The sequence below is a fragment of the Calidris pugnax genome, unplaced genomic scaffold (genome assembly GCF_001431845.1).
Source record: "Calidris pugnax isolate Ruff unplaced genomic scaffold, ASM143184v1 scaffold17, whole genome shotgun sequence".
Taxonomy (NCBI): Eukaryota; Metazoa; Chordata; class Aves; order Charadriiformes; family Scolopacidae; genus Calidris; species Calidris pugnax.
The window spans coordinates 11,685,973-11,713,543 of record NW_015090794.1 but is presented as its reverse complement, the minus strand read 5'-3'; the positions used below and the strand labels follow the sequence as shown (position 1 = coordinate 11,713,543).

Genomic DNA, 27,571 nt, shown 5'->3' with positions numbered 1-27,571 from the left:
TTTTAGCAAAGATTCCAAGCAGATACATCTTGAAAGTATTTTGTGTGAGAATTCCTAAGGACTTAAAGCACTTTGTTACTTAGTTTGGCATACCTTCCTGGTTAATGACCTTTTAGATCTTAGTGAGTTGTGCTAATTGCTCTATTTGACTCATGATGTTTTGTGAAGAGTTCTGTGAGGAATCAATATGAGTCTTGAAATTTAAAAAATGCTCATTAGATATAAAGTGACTATTGTCAAAAGAAGAGAAGGGAGTAACTATGGGCAAGACTGTAGTAGTTAAGCTAACAATCTAGTCAGAAGGTGAAACAGTAAACCAGGCTGACATTAAGCAAGGGATGTAGTGATACAGGTAATGAAGGCAGCTAGATATGTATAGCACTGCTCTTCTCCCAGGTTGATCACTTTGTCCTCTTCTGAAATGTATAATGATTTGGACCCTGTTCCTGAAGTGAGCTCCATGCATAAAGCCTGGTGCCCCAACTTCAACTTACAGTGTAGGCTAATGTACTGGGGAACTGCCTGATATCAGGGATCCTTTTAGTGCAACATACTGTAGAAACATAAAATCTAATGACCAACTATTCTTACCACACAGTATTTGAATGCTAAGTAACAGGAAGCAAAGGCCCAATCAACCTTCTCTCCCTGAATACCAACAGAATTTATTTCTTGTCTTGCTGTTTCTCCTTTTCTTTGCATGAAAATGTTGACGTTTCAAAAATGTTTAATTAGAAACAAAAACACAGTATCTGTCTCTGTAAATTTTCATTTCTTAAAAAACAGAAGATATGCTTCAAAAACAAGAACTTGGATATTTTTTTTTAATTTGGAAGAAGCAGACTATGCCTATGATCGAGACAGCTTGGAGACACAAGTGTGCAGGGAGCCAGGCCACTGCCTGGCAAGCACACTGACAGGAACACGGGGAGACTGGTCATTGAGGCAGCCTGTGTGGCTGCCTGATTCCACTTCAAACACAAGATACTGGTAGAACTGACAAATTCTTGCAAAGCAATTGGATTCTATGGAATCAAAGCTTTTGGATGGAGAACTGTTCCAACTGAAATGGATGCAGTTTACTGTACAAATGAAATATCTGACCGAACAGTATAATAGCTAAACCAACGTTTTAATAGCAGGATTAGTTCCATCTTGTAGTATTTTAGATAAGATTGGGGACTAAAGAAACTAAGCAGAAATAGAACACAGGTTAAAAGGACGTGATGGGACAAGTGTGATGGAAAAAGCAGGTATGAGTTGTGAATGAGCACTAGAAAGAAGAAAGCTTCAGGCTTTTGCAATCTGACTGCTCTTGCTGTTTTGAGCTGCACCTTCTGGTGTTGGGGAGATGATCTGAACAGTTAACTCATTAAAGAGGTCCAAGCCACAGGGAAAGGTGAGAAATATTGGAGAGAAGGGCTTGGGGAAGTGTTGGATCACCTTGTTAATAAGCAGGGAAAGAGGGTAAAGGACTTTAGTAAATCAGGAGTTCTGCATAGGGGATGTAACTTTTGTACAAAATCCCAGTCTTGTTGCTTGCTAATTCTGCTGCTGCTGAGGATGCTGAGTAGTGTTTTAAAGCTTTCCTTTTCTCCTGAGCAATATGTGTATAGGAATTTATACATCTGAGAAATGGGGCTTGAGCCCCATCTTGACACCATCTGTGTCCTGTGCTCATCTAAAATGAAACTCTACCTGCAGTGCTACCTGGCTGTGCCCTTGCTGACAATCTCTTGTTTATTGATGAGGATCAAAATTATCAGCCAAGCAGGTTACTTCTGTAAATGGTTAATCAGAAGTGGACATGATTGAAAAGAGAAGGTCAAGCCGAGGAACTAGACCACTGCAGATTACAAGGCATGTGTTTATCTACCACCATTTAAAAAGCATAGCAGGTTTGGGTTTTTTTTTTTTCCCCTCTGCTGACCCCACTTGACTTGTGTTCATCCAGCTCTGAAAGTATTTATCCCTGCAAATTAGACCGAGGCAAATGCCCACACCTTTATGACAAGTAGTTGTATTGGTAGGTGTTTAATGTCTCTAGCTCTGGGTGTGCAGACTTACACATCTCAGAGCTAACTATCAGAACTGTTCCCTTACACTTCTGCAGGCCTAGTTGTGGTGTCTGGAATGACTGGTGCCTGTTAAGATTCCTCCCCTCTGTAGTCATTCTGGGTAACATTGGTGAAATCAGTGTTGGGGTACAGATTAACTTCCTCTAACTGTCAAATTCTTGGAAGGTGTACCTTGTTGAACACTGGAAATGCTGGACAGTTGGTTAGATGCATTCATCCACAACTGACTGGTCACCACTTCTGAAGCTTAGTCCTTAAACTCTTGACTGGGCCATATCTAGATATTTGCAGAGGGCTTCTTAGGGAATTAGTTCACTCTGCAAGATATAAGGAACCTCACTTAAATCTGCAGGCCCTTAAGCAGGAGAAAACAGAACTCAGATGACGTGTTTGGTTGGTTTTTTTTTAAAAAGCCCCTCTACTTCATATTACCTTCTGTATTGGAAGAATAAGGTGAAGCAGCAGATTGCAGTGTATATGCAAGAACACTAGGTTACTGCTACTATTTATTTTTTTTTAAAATCAAGATATTACACCAATCCTTTGATTGTATGTGTTCATGTTTTTCATAAACTGGTTGAGAGTGCAAAAAGCATGTCATTTGGGATTGTCATAATCTCATTTAAATCACATTCCTACAGATGTAGGACCAGAAGACAATGTGCAAAATTGATGTGACAATGTGGAATATGAATTTAGAAGATTCAAAAGTAATTTACAAAGCAAGGGTACCTTTTTTTTAAAAAAAAAAAAGCTATAGTGAATTAATTTTGAAAGAAGCCATTTGGAATTATAGCAGTCTTCACATTTTAATGATTAATCATTCTTGGTGTCAATAACAGTATATAACCAAAAAATACAATGTCCCTGAGGGACAGAGGTAAATTCAGATTTGGAGAAGGTGCAGCAAATATTTTGTACTTTCAGGAAAGGCAATTCCTGTGGATCAGGTAGTACAGAAATACAAGGATTTTGGCAATGTAAGCAGCAGAATTGTTTATACAATCAATATTGGAAAGGTTATTACTTTTTATTGGGTGCAGGGGGTGGAGTATAGGAAGAAGCTTGTGAGTAGCAGGCACTGGCAACTGTCCTCGGGCACAGTGCTACCCAGCGAGCAGGAGAGGGCGGCAGAGAAACAGAAGTGCTATGTGCCATTCCTGCACAGGCTTCGAAACACCACTGAAATTTTTAAGAGGAGCGGGAGCACATCGGAGCTCTCAGAAGCCAGATCCCCTCCAAGAAGGCAGCTTCATCGGTGCTTAAAGTCCATAACACTTAAAAAATGTCAAATTCCTGTGGCAGCCCAGAAGATATGTTGAAGCAGCGAGGCAGAGATGGCAAGATGAGAAGGGAGGAGGTGGATGATTCCCAACCTGAGGGGAAGAGGTTGAAACTGGGGAATGAAGGAGGAAACATTGGGAAGGACAGAGGAGCAGCAGCACCAGAAGAAGAAGAAATAATGCCGTGTATAGGCACAGAAGAACCTGTGCCTGAAGGAGGTGGTGAAGGCAAAAGTGTAAGTGAGGATCTTTAGTGGCTCTGAGATGGGAAAGGGGGAAGGGCCATGAGGTTGCCTTTGAAATTATTTGTCATCCTGAAGTTGGTAATTGGGCATCAAGTAGTGTAGGATGAATGTGATCAAGTGTCCCGTCTCACCGAGATGATAAGAATGTTACTCTTTAGTTTCTTATCTTGGTTATGTGCTTTTTAGTGCAGGGGTGTGTATTTTAATCTGTCTCTTGCTGTTAGCTGCTTGCAAAATGTGTATGTTGGAGAAGTGATGCTTTGGGGGGATGAGGGAACAAGGAATATTAACTGCTAAGGCTTGTTTTTCTGCTCCCTATATCTGTTTACAAATTGGGTAACAGTTGGTACATTGAATTGAACATTTTGGGTTATTTATCAGTCTATCCATTCAGACTTTCAGCTGCATTTTTGTTGTAGAATACTATTTTGCAGCTGGGAGTGAGGATAGAGCCTTCAGGGGAAGAGGAGAGTTGATGGTTTGAGATCTCATCTGGAGAGAGAGCAAATGTCATTTGTTGAGATTTTTGCAAAATAGAGCTGCTGAACAGTTGTCTATATAAAGATCACTGTTACCACATCTTTATATGAGGTTAACTTTGTCGGTGTTTTCCGACTGGTTATTTAGCTTGGCTGCTGTGCCTGTCAGCCAGTTTCTGAGGCATAGCAGAAAACTGGGGAGAGGGGGTGAACATATGGATTCCCATCCAGCTGAAGCTTTTCCTGTCATGGTCAGGTACTTTTCCTGGATGTGTACTAGCTTCTTCTCCATCAGAAGTGGAGGGGTGGGTGGGAATAATATCTTGCGTGTAGATGTTTCCTGTTAAGTCGTCATACAGTAAGAGTATAGCTTCTGTAATTCACTTAAAAGCTGCTGGAAATTTTACTATACAGGTTTATCTAGAAGTTTTCTGAAATGTATTTGTTCTCTTCTGGGATTGATTTCCTGAATTAAGATACTCCTCTTCAAATGAGATGTTTAATAGGTGTTCCACATTTTGGTAGGATTTACCTTTTTAAATAATTTGAAAGGTAGTTTACTCCGTTCATTCTGGCAGAAGGTCATCTTTAAATGCAACAGTTTTCCTGACTCACAAAATCATGTAAAATGTGTCTAGCGTGTCAGCTTATACAGGCAAAAGTATCTTTTATCAGTCCCTGTGACTGCATATAGTTGCACTTCAGTATAGGTCTAGGTTTTGGGTTTCTAATGCTTATGAAGGCATGCTCGTTTTAAGTCTGAGATATCAAAGTAGCACTCTTATTCTGATACCAGTTCTGGTAATGACTTTTTTTCTCCCCCCAGAGATACACAATATACAAGCAAGTTAACTGGACAAATCATAACCCTTGTTTTTGTCTGGTTTTCTCTGAAAGTAAAGGCTTCAAATGGATTCCTCTTAAATATTCATAGCTGATACCACTATGGGTTGGGGTAAAAGTCTTTTTCATAGTTCATCTTACTATAATACTAGAATGATGTGTACCTAAATCACTGGGCTCTGTCCTGATTGTGAGGTTTGATTTACTCCCCTATTAATGTTCCACCAATACAGGAAAGTTCTGTGGTACTGGGTATCTGTCCATTTTTGTGGGGGTTTGTTTGGTTTTTTTTTAAGCTGCCAAGGACCTGTGTATATCTGCTCCAACACTATATTCTGACTTTGCATCAGCAAATGTGATAATGAGGAATTATTTCACTGTTGCTCCCAAAAAACCCTATTCTTAAATAGTTTTTATAATAAAATAAAAGTTCTTATAATAATTCCTAAATTAAACTGAATTTCATTCAAAATTCAGCAAAGCTCAATGAAGCTATTCTTTCCACTCACTTCAATAAACTCTTGCTTGGGATGTTGCACTACTTCTTATAATAATTCCTAAATTAAACTGAATTTCATTCAAAATTCAGCAAAGCTCAATGAAGCTATTCTTTCCACTTTACTTCAATAAACTCTTGCTTGGGATGTTGCACTACATTTTGCATAAACTTCCAGTATTTTTTTTTCTGCCTTCCTGTTTAAAGCAGTGTGTCTGAGCTTGGAGAAATTTATTAGATGTAAATTGTCTGACATTTGAAATTCTGTTAACATAAAACTCTTTCTAAAAACAATAAAAACTTGTTCAACAATCACCGTAAAGTGTCTGTCACCTTGTAGAGAGCAAGCTCCTGGAAAAGATGGACTGTGTGCCCTTAGGAAATACTGGAATGACTTCATTTCTGTGCTTAGAAGAATCTTTATTTTAATACATGTAGTGGTATGGGTAATCAATGCATGCATTGGAAGAACGTTTCCTAATAGTCCATTATGTCTTCTATTTTAAAAAAGGACATTAAAAAAAATTATAGGCTTTGACTCATTTTTGGACTAGTAATAGAAAAAAAATCAGCACAGTAAGTGTGCTGTTTCTTTATTCCACTGCTATTTGCCTGATTCAACATCCATTCTTTAGAAAAAAATCTACCTAGGTCATCTGCTCAAACTCATTACTCCGCTTATTATGAAATCTTGTATTACAACAGAATGTGAACACCATCTATATTTTATGCATGTGAAATGATGTATAGTACTTCTGGGCATTTACTTGGCATTGTGTATTTGTAACAGTAGCTGCTGCTGTACAGAAGTTGGTTGCAGAAGGACATTTCTGCCACTAGCTTCACTGGACAGAGCTGGTTTGTTTGCCATGGGAATGAAGGGCTGCATTTGCCAACCAATTTGCATACCAATTTGCAGTGGTATCTGGAATGATTCCTTCACTTAGTACTATTGCTGGTTACCTGGGGTAAAACTGTAATTGTTCATTTAGACATGTATTAAAATAATTTGCTTCTTGCCTTCTCTTTTTTATTATTTTCATTTATAGTCAGAAAACTGCTCACAGCAGGTGTGAATCACATAGTCTAAGACCATGCAATTTTTTCCTCTGTAATGTTTCTTCTTGGCATAGCATCAGAATGAAGTATTTGGTTCAAACAATATGGAATGCAATCTTTGTAGTAAGGTTCAACGGAAAAATTTCACATCTGGTACAGATGGTGCAGAACTAGCATTTGGAAGAGCTGGTGAGTCACCCCTTTTCATCAAAAGTTTGGGTAAAAGCATTTAACCAGGGTCTCTGTAGAATTCAGTCTACATCTTGTATGCCTGGAGGATGACCGTAACAGTCAGCTATGTGTCCTATGGTTGATTGTCACCCTACCCATGCTCCAGCACATACTGGAAATTATTAATTTAGTGTAAAATAATATTTACTGAAATAAAGAGCCTGTGAAGAAGTAAGCATGGAAGTCATTACTTTTTTTGTAGGCTGATAGAGATGTTCTTCCTCCGACTAGCTTATACAAGTTAATGGGTTATCTGTGAGTTACGACCGTTAAGAGTGTGTGTCCATGTATCCTTGTACTTAAAAGATACAGTCTTGTTTGGTCTCTGTTTAACCAACTGTTAGTCCATATGGTCTGTTGAGGGTTGTTTGGATTTTGGTACAAAGATACTTCTGTATTTATAATGTCTGCTTAGTTACAAACCAAACTGTTTTTCCCTTAAATGTTCGTGCAAAATTTATAGAACAAGGCCAAATTCCTGGGTTTGGTTTCACTTCTCGAGTGCTCGTATAGCATCCAGCAGCCTTAACTGTGTTTTCATCTGTTATGTCACCTGTGCAGGAATGTGTAGGAGAGAGCTTGAACTTTTATCCCTTTAAACAACTTCCAGAAAGACTTAATGCATTTGGGAATTAAAGCACCGTTTCAAACTTTTACAAAAACTGCCTTTGCCTTTGAAAAGAGAAGTACAGTGAAGAAAAATTGCAACTTTTCATTGTTAACATCAAAAGTAATGCTTCTATTGCAGTTTTGGGACTGTCATGTTGTAAAAGAAAATCTGAGAAAAGTATGTGAAAACTTGTTCTTTCCTACTTTTGTAGGAGGAGAAAACTGGTTTTGCTGATCAGCTCTGAAGAATTGACTACGCTAAACTTGTAGCATGTAACAAATCCAGCTGTCTAAATCTCAGATGTTAATAGATAGTAATTTGTTAGGAATTTTGGGGAAACTACCTTTCATGTCAGATGAAATTTTTAGCATGCTTTTCCCATGCTCCTCCCTGGCTGCATGAGACGTTTGGAATGAAGATTCACTCCAGTCCCTGTGGCCTCCTGCTCTCTGCAGCAGCACTATCATGTGGTACTTAGATCCTGGATGGCTGGTGTGGCCAGGCTATGGTTAAGAGAAGCTTTCCCTCTTGCCTTGTTCTCTAACATCTGGCTGCTGCTCCATGTTAAACTTGTACTGGGCCTATTTGATAGAGGAACTTTGCTTCAGCTCTTTGCTCCTGTACCAGTGTTCCCAAACTGTAGAAGAACACACCTTGGAAAGCTGAACACCACACCTTGGAAAGCTGATCATTTAAAAAGTTATTTCTCAGGAGGAGAGGAAGGATTTCCTCAATTAAGATACAAGCTTGGAATTTAAAAGGCCTTATGTTCAGTTCAAGATAAAATTCTCTCATGTGAGGGACAGGTCTGGATTCACAGTATCAAGTTAAAAGCTCTATAAAAACCAGGTGAATCCTGCACCTGGATTTAGGTCTGGATTCACAGTATCAAGTTAAAAGCTCTATAAAAACCAGGTGAGGTTATAGGAACTTAACCCTGCACCTGGATTCACTGCAGAAACTTTAGTATGTGCCTTTAGCAGCGTGAGCTGCTGTCATGCAAGTATTTGATGTAAATAGCAAAGATATAAGATGGCATTGAATATGAGGATTATGTTAATCTACACAAATGAAATGCACATTTATTATCATTTATGTTTAGCTCAGGTTATACGAAAAGCAGTTTTTGACTCAATAACTCAAGTCTTTTTCATTAAATATATGCATCAGTGTAGAGTCAAGTCTAAGAAGGGGATTTGAAGTCTGACAGTTTGACATTTCTTTGCAATACCACACAACTTTATGTTGTGTTAATGCAGTTTCTCATAGATTTTTTTTTTTACTTTATAAAATTTATTTGCTCCTTAAGCAAGTTTTTTTTAGTAAATTAACTCTAAGTCTACATGGCTTTGTGCTCTTGATTATATTTGTGCATGTTGCTTTGAAGGGGATTCATGTTTAGAGAGGGAGAGCCTGGGATGGTGGATCCATACTGTATTGAGAGTCCAATTTAAAGTGCTAATTTTTGACTTTGTGTCCTAAGCAGATTAAAGCATTCTACTGTCAAGGATGTGGTTTAGGTTTGAAACATTTTGAATAGCATGACATTTGGAACATGTGTTGTAAAGCAGTCTATGTCTGCCATTATTCTCTTGCCTACTTTGGGGTCTGGTTGCCTAATTTAGAGGATAACTTGAGCATTTAGTCCATGGATTTGTTAGGCAAACTGTGATATATGCTGGAATTAATAATTTTGTTGTTTCGATTTGGAACACGATCAAAATCTGTGATCCAGGATAGAGGCATAATTATTTGTCTTTAGAAATGGAAAGAAACGAGATGATAATTCTTTAGAAGTGAGTGATGATATTAATATAAGCTGCTGGAGTTGCTTCCACAGGAATATTTGCTAAATGCTAGTAAAGGACTCTTTTATAGAAAGATGTGGATAAATGATCTTCAAAAATTGTTTTGGACTTGATTAGAAGTCTAAGAACAAGTTGTTGGAAAATGCTATCCCTGAAACTGATTCATCCTCCTATTAACTTTCTGCTGGTTAATGGCTATGTTGGTAAACATTGTCACTGTGACCTGAGCAGGAATAAATGCAGTAAGGAATTGACTAAGACAACTAAAGGCAGCCGAAATAGACAGTTAAGGATGACCGTATTTTAACATCTTTACTGTAGTTATTAGGACAGATCACTAGATGGCAGGGGGTAAGTGTACAAACCTAAAGACTTCATATGGACTGATTGTTTTGACATGGGAGAAAATGAATTTTATTGAGTGTACGATGTTTAACATGCAGTTGCAACCAAGAACAGGATAAGCCCTTTGTTTTTACCCATTGGAAGTTTAATTTCACTGGTAAGGAACATTCACAGAGCATTTCTCTCTCAATTTGAATAATCAATTACCTAATACTATAATTTTTGTAGAGTAACTGGAATATTAGTTTTGATTGAAGTTACAACCAAAATGCATTAAAATCTTCTGAAGTGCAAAAGATGACATTTCTGGTCTACAGAGTTGAGTTAATGGAGATATGAAATTAAGATAATGCTCTTATTCGCTAATGTCTTTCTCCTTCTGTAACCCAGTATAGGTTAGTGTGCGTTGTATAAACCCCTATGAAACCTGTTATGAAAACTATTCTTATTTCAGGTCTTTATGGTTTGAAATTAATAAAATTATTTACTTTCTGTTTTGAGTTTTTTTTAATGTTCCCAGTCTTAGTCATTAGTCTGAATTGAAACAATGGGGAATATGCCATAGAAGCTATGCAAAAATTGAGAATGGAAGCAAGGTGGTGCTTCACCAGCTTTCCCTTTCTTGTGAAGTACTCAGTGTTCAGACTCATTTGTGAGTGCATTATTACTAGAGTTGCCCATTTTCTCTCAACAATTTAGTATTAGACTGTAGTTTCTGATGCACTGCCACACATGTAATTTCTTCCTAGAGAATGTGCTTAATGTGTTCTAATGCTTTGTCCGCTGTGCAGTTCTTAAACAGCCCAAGGAGTTATAAGTAGTCTTGTTTACACTAGAAAGGAACTTATCCTTTAAATTAAGAATACAGAACATTTACTTTTGATAGTTGTCTTGTGTCTTGAACTCTTTCATTCTGGCATTAAAATGGACGTAGCTTTTTCAGTAGTTGAGAAGCAAGCTGGTTACTAACAGGAACCTTCCAATAGCTTGGTGTAGGAAAATACAACAGTTGAGTAACTTGCCCTAATGTCATTGGCTGTAAGTGGTAGATAATGAGGTAATTCGCAATTAGTTGTACTGGGACTTAATAAAGGCCCATCTAAGATTCACTGATCAGTGAGAAGTGGCAGGAGAGGTCATGTTGGTAGCTGCAGTCTTTGGAAAGGATACTCTCATTCTAGTCCTAAAAGCAAAATTTGTTTAAAGCGTAAAAGATTTCCTAGCACAATAATTCTATCTAAAATAAATATCTATATTTAAATAATAAATCTGATATCTTAAATATCTAATATTAAATAATTTAAATAATAAATCTAAAATAAAGCTATCTTTATTTTACCTGCTATTTTCTTTCTGCACGTTTACAATATAAAGCATTTCAGCCATATTACAGTAGCCATGATGTGGAGTTATGTCTGACGATAATGCTATAGAATGCTTATGTTCCTGTTCTGCTGTCTCAGGTACTTGCAAGGAAATGTTGATTGTTGTGGATCATTGTGTCTCAAATGTGTATTACAGATTGTTTAGGATCCCTAGGAAATAACACAACTCTGATCCTTCATATAATAAAAAAAATATTCTTTAACTAGTTGGTAACTGGACAGACAAGTCAAAAGATGATGGGAACGAGAAGCACGTTATTTGTCCCAAAATTGTACAGCAAGTCATTATCTGAAATGGTCTAGCTGCTCAGGTTCCAGCCTCAGCTGCTAACACCAGTGATCCCCAACCTGGGTCTCGGAGATAATGTCTGAAACCTTTAGTTATTCTTCATTGTTATAGGTAAAGGCTGCTAAAAGAGAACAAAGTTGAGTATCTGTGGTGTATTACTCGCTCAGTGGTGTTTCCTGAAGGCTAGCAAGAATTGTACAGGGTTCTAATGGCCTTTAATAATTGAGCAGGAACATCATAGGATCAGCCATCACTGGCATAAACTTAAAGAGCTCTATGATTTCCCAAGGTCATAATGACCCTGAATAGTTGAGCAAAGACAGTATATAGGATCAATCATTAATGGCATACACTTAGAGGGCTCTATGTTTATGCAGCTCCTGGAATTATTTTTATGATTTTGGTTACCTTTGATAGTAAGGAGATGATGAAAAAATTTAAAGTTTTCACAAAGTTTATATTATTGTTAATGTACATGAATAGTGTGGTAAATTCCTGTTTTAGAGAAGCAGCGTTATCTATTCAGTCTCCTTGTTCTGAACTTAATGATTAGAGATTTTAGTAAAATTGTATTTGCAAGGTTTCTGTAAGATGAGAATTTCAAATAACATTTCTAAGGTCACAGCCATTTACAATTCTTTCTTCTGCACATGTTGGAAGGCTGCATAGCATGGACCATTTCTGCAAGATCTGAAGGTCAAAGATGTGTTGTCAAATACTACCCTGGTAATGAGCTCTGTTTTTTAAATGCTGGTTGCAATTTACTTACTGATATTCCTGTTGATACCTGAATCTGATTTAGTGCCTTCTATGGGGCTTAGTCTTATTAGTGCAAATGCCAAATAAATATGCATAGCCTTAAGTGAACTCATGGCACAAAACTTGTACAAACAGCAAGGATTGAATATAAACCAGTAAATTTTTACTAATCTGTAGCATAGTGGATCAGAGCAGCTTTCTTCTGCCATCCTATTTAGTAAGTACTAATTACATGCTTTGTGTTGGCCAAAAATATAAAAATATTTTTGTATTCATTATTCTACTCTCCATGTTTCAATATCCAAAGCTACTACTCTGTGATTGGTTGTGATAGGCCAGCTCTGTTTATAGAGTCCTGGGAAGAATAAGATGTGTTTGGCAGTTTCTAGTAAGGTACAGTAACTGTATTTTTGTGTTTGATCAGGACAGGAGATTGTGCTGGAGCTGAGTGAAGAGTATTCTTATAGGAAGCACAGCTGCACCTGTACACTGACAGGCTTTTCTCTAGCACAGAATTAGAAAATGCGGGAGAAATAGGTCCTAACTGAGGTACACTGGAAAATGGGTAGAAGAAAGAGACAGTGAGACAGGATGCATAGCTCTGTCTTATATTTAAATCTGTCAGTCTCCCTTAAGTGTATATTCCAGTTATGCTATGCAGGCTTTGGCAACCTTATTATTTGATTACACATGTGCTTTTAAAAGGTTAGAGTTTTTTTAATTTAATTGATAGAATGTATATAAATTTCTGTCATAGTTCAAATGTTTGTTTTACTAGTTGAGATGTACTGTGTATTCAACACATAATATTTTTGGTGAATGTTATTTTCCAAAAACTGAAGGCTAATCACAAAAAATATAAACTGATTTAGTATGTAAAAATCCAAACTGTCACCACGCTGAGATTGTTAGCTCTTTGAGTTGGGCCATAGCTAAATGGAAAGTAAGTATTCTCATCAATAATACAGTGGTGAAGTAACCCCTATTCTGAGATGCTGAGAGGTTTTTTCCTTTAACTAAAATATACATTTCAACTAAAAAATCTAATCTTTTTACTGTCTCCAGAGGGCAAAATCATTGACTGTTATGTTAGAAACTGTCTGTGAATTAAAAGAGTCTATATAAAATGGAAAGAATGCTGCTTGAGCAATTAATCACTTTTTACTTAATTTAAAATAAATAATGACATGTTGCATTACATTTAAAAGAAGACTAGTTCTTGGAAAAACAGCAGAACAATTTTTTTTTCCTTTCAGTACAGGTTGGTTTCCAAGTCTTGCAGGCACAGTAGTTTTTGGTTATGTGGCAATATTTTCTTGTAATAGTCTATGTAATATGTTACACAAAGGCAAGATACTCTTGGCCACTAACATATAGACACTTAGATTTTGAGGCTAGAATTGTCTGCTAGACCCTGGTTTCTGTTAAAAGTTAACAGTAACTCCATAATATTTTTTAAGCAACAACCATTGTTGATTAAAGGCTTTAGGTCATGGACAGTTCATCAAATCCAGGTAAATTTCTTGCAGTAGCTAATTCTTTTCACTGTAGAAACATATATATTCTTTCCCGCAGTTGGAATTTGCTCAACTGCACATCCCATCCTGTATAGATTTGTTGCACCAGATCTTATTGACTCCCATTCAAGGAATAAAGTTATCTCCTTCTCTTTTATAAACTATGTAATGGTATCCACGTACTTTTTCTGCCTTGAAGATCTGTGTTCCCCATCTGAAATAATTCATTTCCACCCTCTCTGGCTCTCTGCACGTTCAGTGTTTTTGAAGAAAGCTGATTTTGCTGGATGGTCCCATGTTAATATTTCAGTGCTTTAGGTACTGCTCTGCTGTGGATTTCAGGTTCATTTACCAACAACTGTGATGAGTTAGTGAACTTGTTGGTATGTTGCCGCTGAGCAGAACTATACCCTCATCCTGCTTTTGTCACAAATGATTCTGAGTTTGTCCACATGGAAGTGCATTTCTATCAGACAAGCCATGAATTTATCACTGCTATTTGGTTTGGTTTAAGTTGTCTGAAGATCACCAGTGACCTTATTTATACCTACCCACTTTCCCCAATTCAATGAAAAAAAAAAAATAATCACTGAATAATAGTAATGGAAGAACAGACCCTTGTGGGCCATAGCTGAAGAGGCATCTTAATTGGAATGACCATGCTGCTTTTTTTCCCGTGTGACTGGTTTTAATTAATTGTAAACTGTGCTGTGAAGCTGTGCAGTTAAACCAATCTTGATACGTATATTAGTACTGCAGAGTTGTTGATGTATATGATAAATAAATATTTTTATAAATGGAATAGCACCACTTGAATCAAAAGTCACTTTAAGTTCGACCATGCTTATTTTCCATAACCCACCATCACTTGTCAGTAGTAATTCTGTTACATAGTCCTGAGCTGTATTCTAATTTCTCTAATTGTCCTAGATCAGTGCAAAATTAGGCAGCCACTTCCTACCTTTACAGTATGCTGAATGGTGTTTTTTCAAAAATACTTCATTCTGTAATAGAGCCAAGAAGTCTAAACTGAATTTATGTCATCTTGTTATCTGTTGACAGATGAATCTTGCCCCAAGGGTTACTTTCCAAGATCCTTAATCATCCTAGTTGATGGGTCAGTTTGGAGAAAAAGCCAAACATATTTGTGACACAAGCTACTGTTTGGTGTTTCAGGACTTCCTGTCTATAACCTGCATGTAAGGTAGCTGCTAAAGCTGTTCCCTTGAGGATATGTACAATATGGATTGCTCTTAGCAGGGAAGCTTTTAACAAAATCAAAACAAACACACACCAGAAAAAAAAAAAACCAAAAAAAACCCAAAAAAACAAACCACAAACAAACAGCTGTGTGGCTGAAATTAATTATGGGTAAATATGTTCTTCAATTTATGGTCACTGTAGTGGGATTGTGTAATGCTGCTGGAAGGTGATCAGATAGTTATGTATTTCATAGAAAAAACTGAGTGACCCGTTCACTGAAGATGTATAGCTGGTGTCTAAATCCCAGATAAAGGAAATCTCACCTCCAGATGTGGCTGGAATGGTCACTGGGAAAGCAGTGAGGGACCGTCAGCAAACAGAAGAGTTGAGTTCACTTGGTAGCTGTATATACAAGTTTGACTACTGGTACCTTTAAAGAGGATGACGTACAGTGGTACTAGAGAGTGATGGCAGTTTGGCTATGAGGTCCAGCAACTTCTTAGTTTTATTCTGTGCCATAAGACTGTTCTCTTAGTGGTGTTTCTGCAACATACAGTATTGCCTCTGCTGAAACAGGTTGAGCTATACGATAACATTAAAGGCTCACAGACTGGGAAGTTCATTTTCTGGAGCAGCTATTGCACAAGGTTAGGGAAGTGGAATGCCGGGTAATGCTGAGAGAACAGATCCATGACTTTTCTTTTTTTTTTTTTGCCACTAGGAAAAAACCATAACGCCACAGAGCAATACCTTTGCTCAAACCACTTAGTAAAGAGAAAATAAAAATATACATCAATTAATGGTATCATACCAATTGCTTTGTTTTCTCAGTATATTGCAGTTTTCATTGGAATTACACACATGCAAATGATAGCATCCTGCTATCTGTTTACTTTCTCAAAGCTTGTTTTCATAAAATGAGCATTTACTTAAATTGCTCAAGTAGATTTTTTTTTTTTATACCAGCTGCATAATTGCTGAAAGTGTTGCTCTTAAATCTGTTTACTAAAGAAAGGGGGCTTATTCACACGCTAATCCTCAGCCCTTCATCTGGAGGTTTTAAAGAAGTAGCTGTTACAGGTTACTAAATTAGTATTAAGATTTGAACACCATACCGATTTACAGAGGCTGCAGAATTGAATTAGTTACTTATGTATTATGGGATTGTGCAAATTCATGCACATCCTTATTGCTACTTTAGTCTTGCATCAGGTTTCCGTAACCACCAGGAATATTTTGCTTTTTCTAAGCCCAAATTCCAAAATACCTTACTCCATTAATGTATGTTTGGCGTGCTGACTTAAGGAATCCTGGAAATGAAATGTGTATGTTTGGCCTATAAACAAAAGCTTTCAGCTTTTTAAATTACTGACCCTACTCCTTGGACTAAGGAATTGTCTGAAAAGAATATTGACTTTCTGGATATAAGATCTGTTTCCTGCCATTTCAAAGTGTACATTGTCTATAGGACTCTGAAAAGTCACTAATCTTTTCTTTCTACTCCTTTTTAGTTTGAACTTTTGCAATTGTTTCTATATTCTCTTTCACTGGGAGCAGGAGAGTGGACGCTTCTGGGGATGTAGAGCGTCATTCCTGCTGGCAGATGGTAGAGAGACCATTTACTGTAAGTCCGTTGAGAATACATTGTTAGCATGGCTTTTCGTTTAGTCAGCAATAGGATTAAGAAAATTTTCAAATAAATGGACTTTTGGGTAACCCTTACTGTGACTCTTAAGTCAGTGTGGTTTAACTTGTTTTAACTTGTTGGCACCGCGTTGGCATCCATTCTGTAGATGGATGGAAGAAGCCAATGCTTTAGTGTCTAGCGTCCCAAGATCCACTTTTCCTCAGAAAACCAAGAAAAAGTCTGCAGCTGTGTATCTGACTAATGGTTTTATTTCTCCCTTTGCATGGTAATTTTCCTCCTGCATCTTTAACCTAGAAATAAGTTAAAATTTTCTTACTTTTAGCTGTATTTACATTAGTTCAGTCAAGGGTCCCCTGACTCCAAAAGTGGCTTTTTTAGCACAGTTTACCAAGAATTAGTTGTATCATAAAAAACAAGGAGTTAAAATTCTCATATTCTGGAATTTTATCTATTTTATAAATGGCAACAATAACATGTTAACGTGGATGCCTCCATTAGGTTCAACTAAATTAAAGTTTGAAAAGCATCATGAGTTTCTCTGATGAAAGGCCTTATGTAAATTTGGGAAGTGTGTTTATTATTGCTGATAATAAAAGCCCAGTTTCTTCTGAACAGCTTATATGTTAAGCTACAGCTTGAAGGTGACTTGGGGTCATAGTCAATATAATCTTGGTCTGCATTCTGTGCCAGGAAGCCCTCCAAAGGCCAAGCAGACTCACCTTCAAAATTAATTTTTCAATATGACTGCAGCAGAGTTTGATTTGCAAACACAGTAACTAATTTCCTTTAGTTTAGGCCTAAGGGAGATGGTTGCTTTCTGTATAACACTTAGACATATTCTGATGTCCTGATTTTCACTTAAACTGGAGGAGACGGTGAAGACTCCATAGATGATGTTGGGATCTTACTAAATCTCCCAAGACCTGAACCAGAATCTGTTTTGTTTGTATGCCTCAAACTTAAAGCCCTCTAAGACTAGAGTAAAAGTGCACTTGTATTAAAAGAGCCTTGATACCTCCTAGAGAACTGACACAAACATTTCCTTAAGCAAGATGTGATGTTTGTTTTCTTGTGTGTTTTCTTTTTTTTTTTTTTTTTTTGTTTTTTTTGGTTGTTTTTTTTTTTTTTTTTGTCAGGCTGGATTTTGGGGTTAGGAAGGTGAAAGGGTATCCAGAGCTAAAAAGGTACCCACAGCCTTTTTCAATGCTCTGACAGAGGTGGAAAAGAGCAAAAGGCTGTGTTTTTTCTTCATGTTTATGGAAAAAAGTCTGAGAACTATGTGGTTGGTTGTTTGTTTTGTTTTTTGTTTTTTTTTTTTTTTTTTTTTTTGCTCTTTATTGTATGGGGCATGTGCATGAAAATGGGATCTGGAAAGTTCATCTGATCCTGCTGCTCATTCCTCACCTGGAGGCACAATCTTTACCCTGATTTGCAGTTAGTTATTGTGTAAATGATTGCAGTGTCAGAATTGGTGTCATGCCTTTGGGTGGAGAGGGAGCAGCAGGGGCTGATGAATACTTAAAAACCACCCAAGTTTTATGCAAAGCTCTTTGCAAGATTACACACACTGAGGGAAAGATGAAATTGAGAAGTCACACCGACTGAGTGGAATGGTCTTTAAAACGCTGCTTTAAATGTTTGCATCTCACCCGTCTCTCATCAAGATAGTGTCAAATTAGTAGCCAGTAGCTGTGCTGGAGCAGGAACAAAATTTAATGGAACCTACGGAGAGATGGCAACAGCTGTTCTCAGACTTTAAAATTTGATTAGGATACCTCTGATTGGAACAGGATTTCTGTTATCTAGGGGAGGAAATCATCACTTCAAGGTATGAATCAGGAGTTTGTTCCATCATAGGAATAGTGGCTTAAGCCAGGCATCGAATCCACCTCTCAAACAAGGAGCGACACAGATCTGCATTAACGTTGTTTAGAATCCTAGAAACCTATTAGTTCAGTGAGAAAGCAAAATGAGGCATCTGCATCTTCTGGGAAACTGGTGGTTTGTAATGTATGTGGCTGTGCCGGGGGGGAAACTGGCCTCTTGGTTCTAGCTCTGGCCTTCTGGAAGATGTAGCAGATAGTTCTGATAAAGTGTGGACCTTCTGAGACTGAAAGAGCTACACTGCCTAAAGTGCTCTAAAGGTATCCCTCCTTTATCATAACTAGTTTTCTCAACAATGCTTAGTTTTTGTTCTTTCTAGCTGTTAGATCAGGTACGTTTGAGTTATACAGAAAAACGTCTGTGGAAAAGTTACCAAGGGACAGTCTTGCATGTTAAATTTGGTACCAAATACAGGCACAGGATTTTAAGTGTGTGTAAGGTGTTAGTAAAGAGGGAATGTAAAATTCAGATAAAAAGATGTGTTTAACTTAGTTGCACTGCATTTCCAAATTCATTTTGAAGCCAATAAGGTTTTTCTGTTAATTCCTTCAGTTTATAGATTGGCAGCAGGGTTGGGGAGGGATTCCTTCACAATTTTTGTGGAGATGAAACAGCCAACATAAAGTAAAGAAATCCTTTCCTCTCTGTAGCATGTTGGGTGCCTTGTAGAATGTGGTCAGAAACCATACAGCATAAGAAGTGACCTCAAGCAGGATATGATGAGATGCTTCTAAGTAATCATTTCCCAATGAAGTGCAAAAGATAGGTAGGATGAACAAATCACTCCCTGGAAAATTTATCTAGTTGTAACAATAAGCTGGCGTGCTGGAGATGACCAAATTGTTATTGGTGACTCCGATACATATCTTTGTGTGTAAGCTCCACTTACACGGCAGGCTTTCATTGCAAATGAGCTTTATTGTCTTGGGGGAGGTGGGGGTAGTAAGTCTGCATCCCAGTATCTTATAATTACTAAATGAGAACTAGCATTGGCTTCTTATTTTTTTTTTTTAAATGTATGTACTTCAAAAAGTCTCATTGTTTTGTTGAGATTGAATTTTGGATACTCTTGGGGAGTACTGCCCTCAGAGGTTGACAGCAATACACAGTGATCTGTGAGAGCTGGTGAAAGGTGTCTTACTGTGCTTCTGCATAGATAGGTCATATCCCAAAATAACATGAGAAACTTTGAAACCCAAAGTGCTGAGGCCATTATCACATTGCCTTCAATTAGGGTACAAATCAATGTTTCAGCCTGGCTGTCCTTTCTGAAGTTGTTTTTAGAATCTTGGTATTTAGGAATCCCCTATGACTAGGTCTTGTTTCCTGCTTGCCTCTTTTTAGCATTCCTCCTGCCCTTCTATCTCCCTCTTTAGCAGGGCATTGAATGGTTTATGGTATCCAGCACAGTTCTCCGGAGTTTTGGCTTTCACCTCTGAGACTTTGGTAGCCGGAAGAAAAAGCTTCTGATTAAAGAACTGACTTGCTTACCTTAATGGCCTATTCATCTACAAGATGCCTACGTTTTCATCTTCTCAAGTGATTAAGGAGGCTGAATTTAGAGTTTGCTTTTATCGTGTGTCTACTTTGCTTTTTTTTTTTTTTTTAAACTAAATACTAGATAACCATTTTATCTTTTCATTGTAAATGCTGAAAAACTGTAGTGGGAAGCAAAGTATCCAGCACTACATACTTTGAAGAATAAAGAAATAAAATAATCCCGAGACTGTTATTTCTGTAATTTATCATGTTCTTTGGGCTACGTATTTAGAGGGGGATGGGGGAGGATTAGTTTCTGTAGGAGTAAGGACAGTTGTGTCTGTGGGGACTGAACTGCCAAATGTCACCTTAAGTGTTATAAAAAATGGCAGTGGCTTAACATTAAGGAATGCAAGAAATTATACTATTACTATGAGAAAAGTGTGTGTGTGTATCTATATATGGAAAACTCTCCAAATCTTCTAACAAATATGTAGGATTTATCATAAAGCTATTCTTGGATTACGCATTCCAAGTATAAAATTGTAAGTAAAATGCTCTTTTCAAATCATGATATGCCTTCAATAATGATATTTTAAAAGTAGTAATTTTAGATCCAGTTTTTCTGTTCTACATTTTAAACTCTTTGGGTGATAATTTTAGTGACAGATTTATCTGTAAGACTGCAAACAGGAATGTAAACTGCTACACAAGAATGTAAATTAAAAGCTGAATTTTTAGTAAAGCTGAGTTTCTGAAATAATTCCATCACTTCAGAGTATGGAATTTCAAGAATAAACCAAAATATTAATGATAGTCTTGATTTATAAACTGGTAATTTAGAAGCATTGATACTTGCTTGAAAGAAAATTCTTTTAAGTCAATGACAGCTGTAAATGAATTGCCAGATCAGGCTTTACCGAGAGAAATGACTTTGTCTACCCTCTTCATTCATAACCTTTTGGTTTCTGGCTTGCCAGGCAGATGAGCTCACAGCCTGTTTCAGCAAAATGCAGGATGTTCAGCTGTTGACAGTAAGTGTGGGCCATTTCGTTGCTTTCAGTAGTCTTCCAGAATAATTTTAGGAACTTGAGGAACATTTGAGGCAGGATGAATTGAAGCACTTTCTAGGAATTTTACTTCATTTCTTTTTGAGAAGGTATTGAGGACAAGTGCTAAAATATTACTGTCACTATTTTGAATGTTCTTTGAAAAGAAATTTTCATTTTTACTGAGATTAAGATTGAATGACCATTTTGCACAAGATCTTAATTCTCTTTTTCCGTTGTTCTTTCTAAAAGATTTAGGTAGTTTGAAAGGGCTGATTAAAAACTTGGAACTATTATAGCAAGAAAATCTTGACATAACTCATTCAACAACAAATTACTGTTTTGTGCCAGATGTTGTAGATGGCACTCTACCTGTGTGCCATCATTAATGGACTCGCTATGCAGAGGCCTCACCTGCATTGAACAAAAGGCTCCTCCCATCTGTGAAGTGGTGAACCAGATGCAATCAGCATTTTTAAAAATAATTCAGAGTCATAGCACTTTTTTGAGGAATGAAATGGCTAACCTCTTTACATTTTTTAGCAGAATCTGCTACTTAAGTGCAACACTTCCATTTTTCAAAGGAAAAAAAATATACTGTACAGATCAAGACAAAATCCTTTGAAAAAGCAATTCTTGAAATAAAATTCTAGGTGGAAGCAGTTAATAAAAAAATGGGGATAAATCAGATAAAATCAAGAAAAAAAGCTCCTTAGTTCATGGTTGTCTATCTTTAACCAAGTTGGTCACACAGCCTATTGTAGTGGCGAGTGAAAGTTGTGTGCAGTGATCTCTCTCCCACAGCTTGCCTGACGAAGGGAATACAGTTGTTCTCTCCAGTGGCAATAATGCTAATATTATTTCAGAATAGTGCCTCATTTACAGAAAATGCCGTACCCCATTCTGAAAATTTGTGCTTATGAAATACTAAATGCTAATATATTTTTTTAAACTGTAAATAATTCTTATAGTCACTCCTATTGTTGCTCATTTCTGTGTATTGTCTACTTCTGTGCTATTTACAGTCAGATAAAGATATTTCTAAGTTGTCTTTTCTTGCTTTTGTTCTTTCCTATGGTCACGCAGCTTAATTTGGCTCTCCATAACTAATTAGAACATATTTGTAAGGTCATGATGAGAAGGGGTTACCCTTCTTCCAACAGAGGCTTTGATTTAGCCTAGGAAAGCACTTGTGCATGCTTTGTGGTACTGTGTAAGTTCCACTTAAATCAGCGGTACTGGAAAAATACTTTAAAATAGGGTGGATATAATCACATCCTCAAAGTCAGGTGCCTGTTTCATTGCTTTACTGAAGAGTAGAGAGAATCTTGTGCGTACTGCAACAGAATACAGTTTTTCCTCCTGGGGTCATGGGCATAGTGAAGAAAGTAATATGTCTTAAACTGCAGCAGAGTGTTTCTAAGGTATAGTATCTTGGATCATATATCCATCTGCTTAACGTACAGGAAAAATAATATCAAGAAGTTTTTGAATCTGTATGGTGGCAAACTTAGGCAAGCTCTTGGTGAGGTGATTTCCGGGTCCACACTTTTTAAAAAGTGACACAAATGCATCTAGAATTCAACCTATAGTTACAAAACAAACTCTTTTCGAAGTAGTTTCCTTCTGCTGCTTTTGGTCTTCATTTCAAAGTCCCTGCAGGTTTCTGTCGAATGGGTCGATTTCTTTGTTACATTTAGAGAAAAAATAAACTGTCCTTTTACAGTGCTATTAAGAAATATCTCATGTCTAAGACTGTGATGGCTTCAAGTTTAGTGTTCATCTCCTAGCAGGTTAACATTAATCTGTAGCTCCTGAGTCAGTTAACAGGAGAGCATTTGGCTGTGCTAAAAGTCAGTTGACTAAATAAGGTGAATACTGAGTGTAATGTGCTCACACAGGTACAGAAATCACTGGATGATACATTAGATGCCCATAGGAATACCACCTGGTTTCAATATTTGCTGATCTATGAAACCACTTTATTACTCAAGTGTCTAATAATAATATGCAGATATGTGTATTAATGGTTTCTCTACCATGTTAAAATGCCTGATTACTAATTTTGCACTTTATAGAGCCTGTAGAATCTAGTTCACAAACTGTGCTGTTGGATAACAAGATTGCAAATCAATTATTTCATGCTTGGCGCTGTTTCGATCTCTGCTTTCCTAAGATCCTTGTTCTGCAGACACTGTGAAAGTGAACATGCTTGTGAGTTTGCACTATTATGCAGAGATAACTCCAGACTAATAACAACTTTATCATTGAAAAATCTTTTATTTTTTGACTCACACGACAGCATAAATGGCCCAGTTTTATAAGCTGAAATTTATAGGCTTATCAGATCTAACTTTCAGGCCTTTCTTATCTGAAAAACTAAGGCCAATCCTACATGCAGAACAATGGGGATTTTCACAAAAACCTATCCTTTGCTGTAATTTACTCCCCAGGGATGCAAAATGCAGAAGAGCTGGTTTCTGGAAAGCAGCTGCAAGATTCTCAGCAAAAGTAATTTATTGAAATACTTCTTTGAAAAATGGCATGCATTTAATTGTACTGAAATTTCTTTGTAGTCCATAAAAATAAAGATCAAATCTCATTTGGTTAGTGTGGTTCAAATGCTCTTTCAAGATTCTCAAAGTAGACTTCAGTCTCACTGGTATTCTGTTGTCTTTGAATGTTAAAGACCATCCCCTGGTAAGTGGAAGGCCACACAGTTAGGCTGTGTATAATATTACTAGAGTTGCCATATGGTGAATCAGCTTTACTTTTAGAATTTTTTGTTTTTCAACGTGTATAGTTTAATCACAGAGTAATAATGCTTAGAGATTTACTATATATGTTCTCAGGTTTAATATTGCACCCAAAATCTTTAGCTGACATTCACTGTTATTGAGCAAATGTTTTTCCTTTGAATGGCATGACCATATCTCCTTTTAAAAGTCAGTGCAAATAAAATCTCTGGATTTAATATTCGTTGGGATTTTTTTTTCTCTGCTATGTTATGGGGAAGTCATTTTAGCTCCTTGTTATATACCCTGCTTAGAATTTAAATATGATAACATGCACTTTGGATCTAGTGCAAAATCAAAAGTAGTTAGTAGTGAGATTCCTGTTGCTTTTATACGTCCATTATTGCTCGTTTGAGTGAATATTTAAAAGTGTTTTTTCTCTTCTTAGAATTGGGCTCTGTGCTTCTCAGTATAAGCATTTATTTGTATTGTACTTACTATTGCTTCTTTGCAATGATGTGAGGAGATCCTGGTATGAACATGTCTTCATGGAGTTAAAGATTGTAGATTTTTTTTGTGTGGCGTAAAACTGGGAATATTAGTCATTTAAAACTAGTTTCTGAATATTACAGGCCTTTGACTTGTACTTACCATTCTACTGAGTCTGGTGAGATGACTTTGACAGAAGCGTGCTGCTTCCAGTCTGAAGGCTCTCGGTGTTTATTTTTGTGTCAGACTCAGACTGGATAGAGAATCCTTTCCTTTTTTGAGAAGCTTTTCTCATGGCAAATCACTCAGACTGTTCAAAAATATGCATATGGTATGCCTGGTTTTTGTTTGGTTTTATTTCACTTCAGATTCTAAGTGTTGGTTAGAATCATTGTTTCATTTTTCTGTACAAAATTAGATATGTCTATAATACCTAGTGTTCTTTCAGTTATGGGTCATTATAAATTATGACCAATGGTGAATTTGTTGAATGCGGAGACTGAATTAAGGGTATTTTTGGGACTACAGATATCTAAACAGAAATAAGTGTAAACGTTTCAGTAAGCACTGCAAAAAGCCTGAATCCTGCATTTCTAGTACATAAGACCTGGAAAATGTTTAAGTATGTATAGAAATATGTTTTCATCATCACAAATCTTGCCTCAAATCCTTGGTATTCAACTAATTAAATGTAATTCAAGTGCTATGCCAGAGAATGTGTGATATAGAAGTAATTGCTACTTGTGTAATGCTCTGTAGTGTGATCCAGAATCTGAACTTAATTGTGTATTTGACCTGCACAAAATGAATAGCAACTGCAATCTTATTACATCTGCATTTTAAATGCTACTTAATTAGTCAATATTAAAATAATAATGAAAGAGCAATAGGTACTACTAACTATATTTAAGTGAATGTTAAGTTGTACCGAATGTGTCATACCAGCATATACTATTGGCAAAACATTTTTTCATCTTATTTTATAACTAAGAGCTTTCACGGTTTCCCTATGTGGTATTTCAATGACAGGAAACATCTCCGAATTTCATTTTTCTGTGGAAATGCTGCTGGATCTAACCAAATAATCTATAGGTGAGATGCTCTATATCCTCTGCACATTTCTTGTGGCTTAACGTTTGTCAAGACCATCTCAGTTTGTTAATTCATTAAATCAGACATTCTTGCTTGTGCTGCATTTGAGCCTATACTCTACAAGTAGAAAAAAACTCCTGTTCTGCTGCAATGAATCCTAGAATGATTAGAAATAGAGAAAACTTACTATCTTTGGCTATGTCTTCATTAGCAAATAGCAAGGCCCAGCTAGAGTGGATCGTTAGAGTAAAACCATTAGTGCTAATGTTCCAATGATAGCACGACTTCCCTTATGGACACCAAACACTTAAGTACTTTTTGGAGTTGCATTTGACTTACACCAAAGGCAGTGTTTTCCTTGGATGAAAAAAGTCTTTCAATTACAGCAGGAGCTGCCTATAGTCATGATGCTCTTGGTAATGAGCTTGTATATAAGAAAAGAAAAAAAGAAAAAAAAAAAGTCAAGATCATTTGCCAGTCTGTATCAGAGTTCACAGCTTTCTGAACAGTAGGTTATTTTTAGAGTGTTTTTTTTTAGCTAGAGGAGGGGAGAGAAGCTAAGTCTTGGTCCAGATGAAGACTTGAGGCAAAATAAAATTCTGAAGGGTTTTGCTGAAGCAGTCTTAGCAAGACAGAAGTGCTTACTCACCTAATCAGAATCACCTAATCAGCAGGCCATAGGCAAGGCTCTGATTTGGGTGAGGAGGGTATGAGTGAGCAACATCTCCTCTGGTTTAATCTGCGTGGCTTTGTAGCAAAGAAAGGAAAGGACACAGGGTGAAAGGAAACAAGAAGTAGCATGATTTTTCTCTTGGCTAATAGTGGGTAATGGGAATAGAGAACAGGCTTGAATTATGAGCTGTATTTCAAGAATATTTCATGAATTATTGCTTTAAGCAGTAACCTCTTGTTAACTAGTATGGAGTGTGCTTTAATGTCTATCTGTTATGTTTTGGAGATGACTTACTGCAACTTGTAAAAGGAATCCAAAGATGTGGTGGCTTGAAAGGGGTTTAATTACAAGAAGTCACAAATGGTTCATTGCCTGATAGAAATGGAAGGTGTAATTGCAAATCTAATCTGCTCGTGCCTGAAGCTTCAGCAGCCATAATGTCTGCATAAACTCCCTTTTCAAGGTAGTCTGGTTGATGCTTATTTGCTTGACTGATAGCTTACTCTTGGCCACATATCTGACACTGAGCAAATACTTAAGATAGCGATCATTATTTTGAAAGTAATGTTATATTTTTCTGAGAAGTTAGGTGATTGTAATGATGACTCTTAAAAATATATGGAAAGAAAAAAATCAAGTCTTGCCCTCAGAACTTTTTTCCCAGCCTATAAATACTGAAACTTCAGCTGTATTGTAGCTGTGATCCAAATAACACAGAATTAGTATATCCAGAGGAAATAACATTTGTAGTTAGAAATACATGTGAGAGGGTGGCTTTTGAATACAGTGTGCTGAAAAGGGTGCGGGTTTTACTTGATTTTATCATGATGCATAAATTGCCTTTTAAAGAAAACTGATCTTTCTTGTGTTGCAGAAGTGTGCTTTAAAGTTTGTTTTGCTATTTAAAGCATGACTTTTCTACGTTGTTGCCTTTTCAAGCTCTGATTGTTTTAACTGTATTCTGCTGCTTCTGTTAAAATACATGGGCAGTACACTGACAAGATCTGTCAGTGTAAATCTTGAGATCTTAAAACAATTTTGGAGTAGTGATCAAAGGAGCTATCATATGCTTCCAAGTCACTTTGGATTAACTATGCTAGAGTGTCTACTGATTTCTGAATGTCAAATTTGACATTAAAGTTGGATGGGAAATGGGTTTCTATTGGGGGGGGATTGAATTTATTTCCTTGAAGTCCGCTTGAAGTTAAACAGAGGTGATGCTGCTGATGTAGCCATGAGGCTGCTTGTGATGTAACTTATCCCACTCTCTGATTAAAAATTTACTGAAGAATCCTTAGTTATTCCAATGAAAAACTCCAACATCTGAAAGAAATCACTGCCTGTTTCCATCCCAGTCTTCTGATTGAACGCTGTAGAGTTCATAGCAATTTGGGCTGGCTAGAATACAATCGTTAGTGAATTCTAAGTTTCCAGGTTATTTTTGAAATATAGTGGAATCTTTTTTCTAATATTTCTCCTAAATAAAAGTCAGACAGAGATAGATGTGCTTCAGAGTATTCAGTAATTTGAGTTTGTGTTTACAGAGTAGGAAGTCCAAGTTTGATGTGTGCTTTATGTAATTCCTATCATGTACTTGAGCATATCTTGAAGCCAAGCAGTGCCAAAAGTTATCTATGGCAAGTCAATTCTTCTTTTTATATGATATGTGACAATTTCAGCAGATAATTGAACTTGTGGCAGGCTGGAAAAATGTCCAAATCTGGCTCTCCCCTATCCTGGCCAAGAAAGAGGCACTGAAGGCTCTTGTGTAGTCTTGAAATTCCATTCTCAGCCCAAGACGGTGTTCTTAAGCAGCACTTCTTCGACTTTCCTGCTATAACGTGCTTAGTTTAGAGCAATGTAATTAGCACAAGCTCAAACATTGTGATAAT

General features: G+C 36.9%; 1 protein-coding gene across 20 annotated transcripts in view; it reads left to right on the top strand.

Annotated features, from left to right (window-relative positions):
- Positions 1-3,371: 3,371 nt before the first annotated feature.
- Positions 3,372-27,571, top strand: part of RBFOX1 (RNA binding protein, fox-1 homolog (C. elegans) 1) — a 1,244,625-nt gene continuing 1,220,425 nt past the window's right edge. For all 20 annotated transcript variants that reach the window (XM_014936484.1, XM_014936479.1, XM_014936480.1 and 17 more), the window contains exon 1: positions 3,372-3,597. In XM_014936484.1, the coding sequence (XP_014791970.1) occupies positions 3,394-3,597 (204 nt within the window). In that variant the 5' untranslated portion in view covers positions 3,372-3,393. The remainder of the gene's footprint in view (positions 3,598-27,571) is intronic.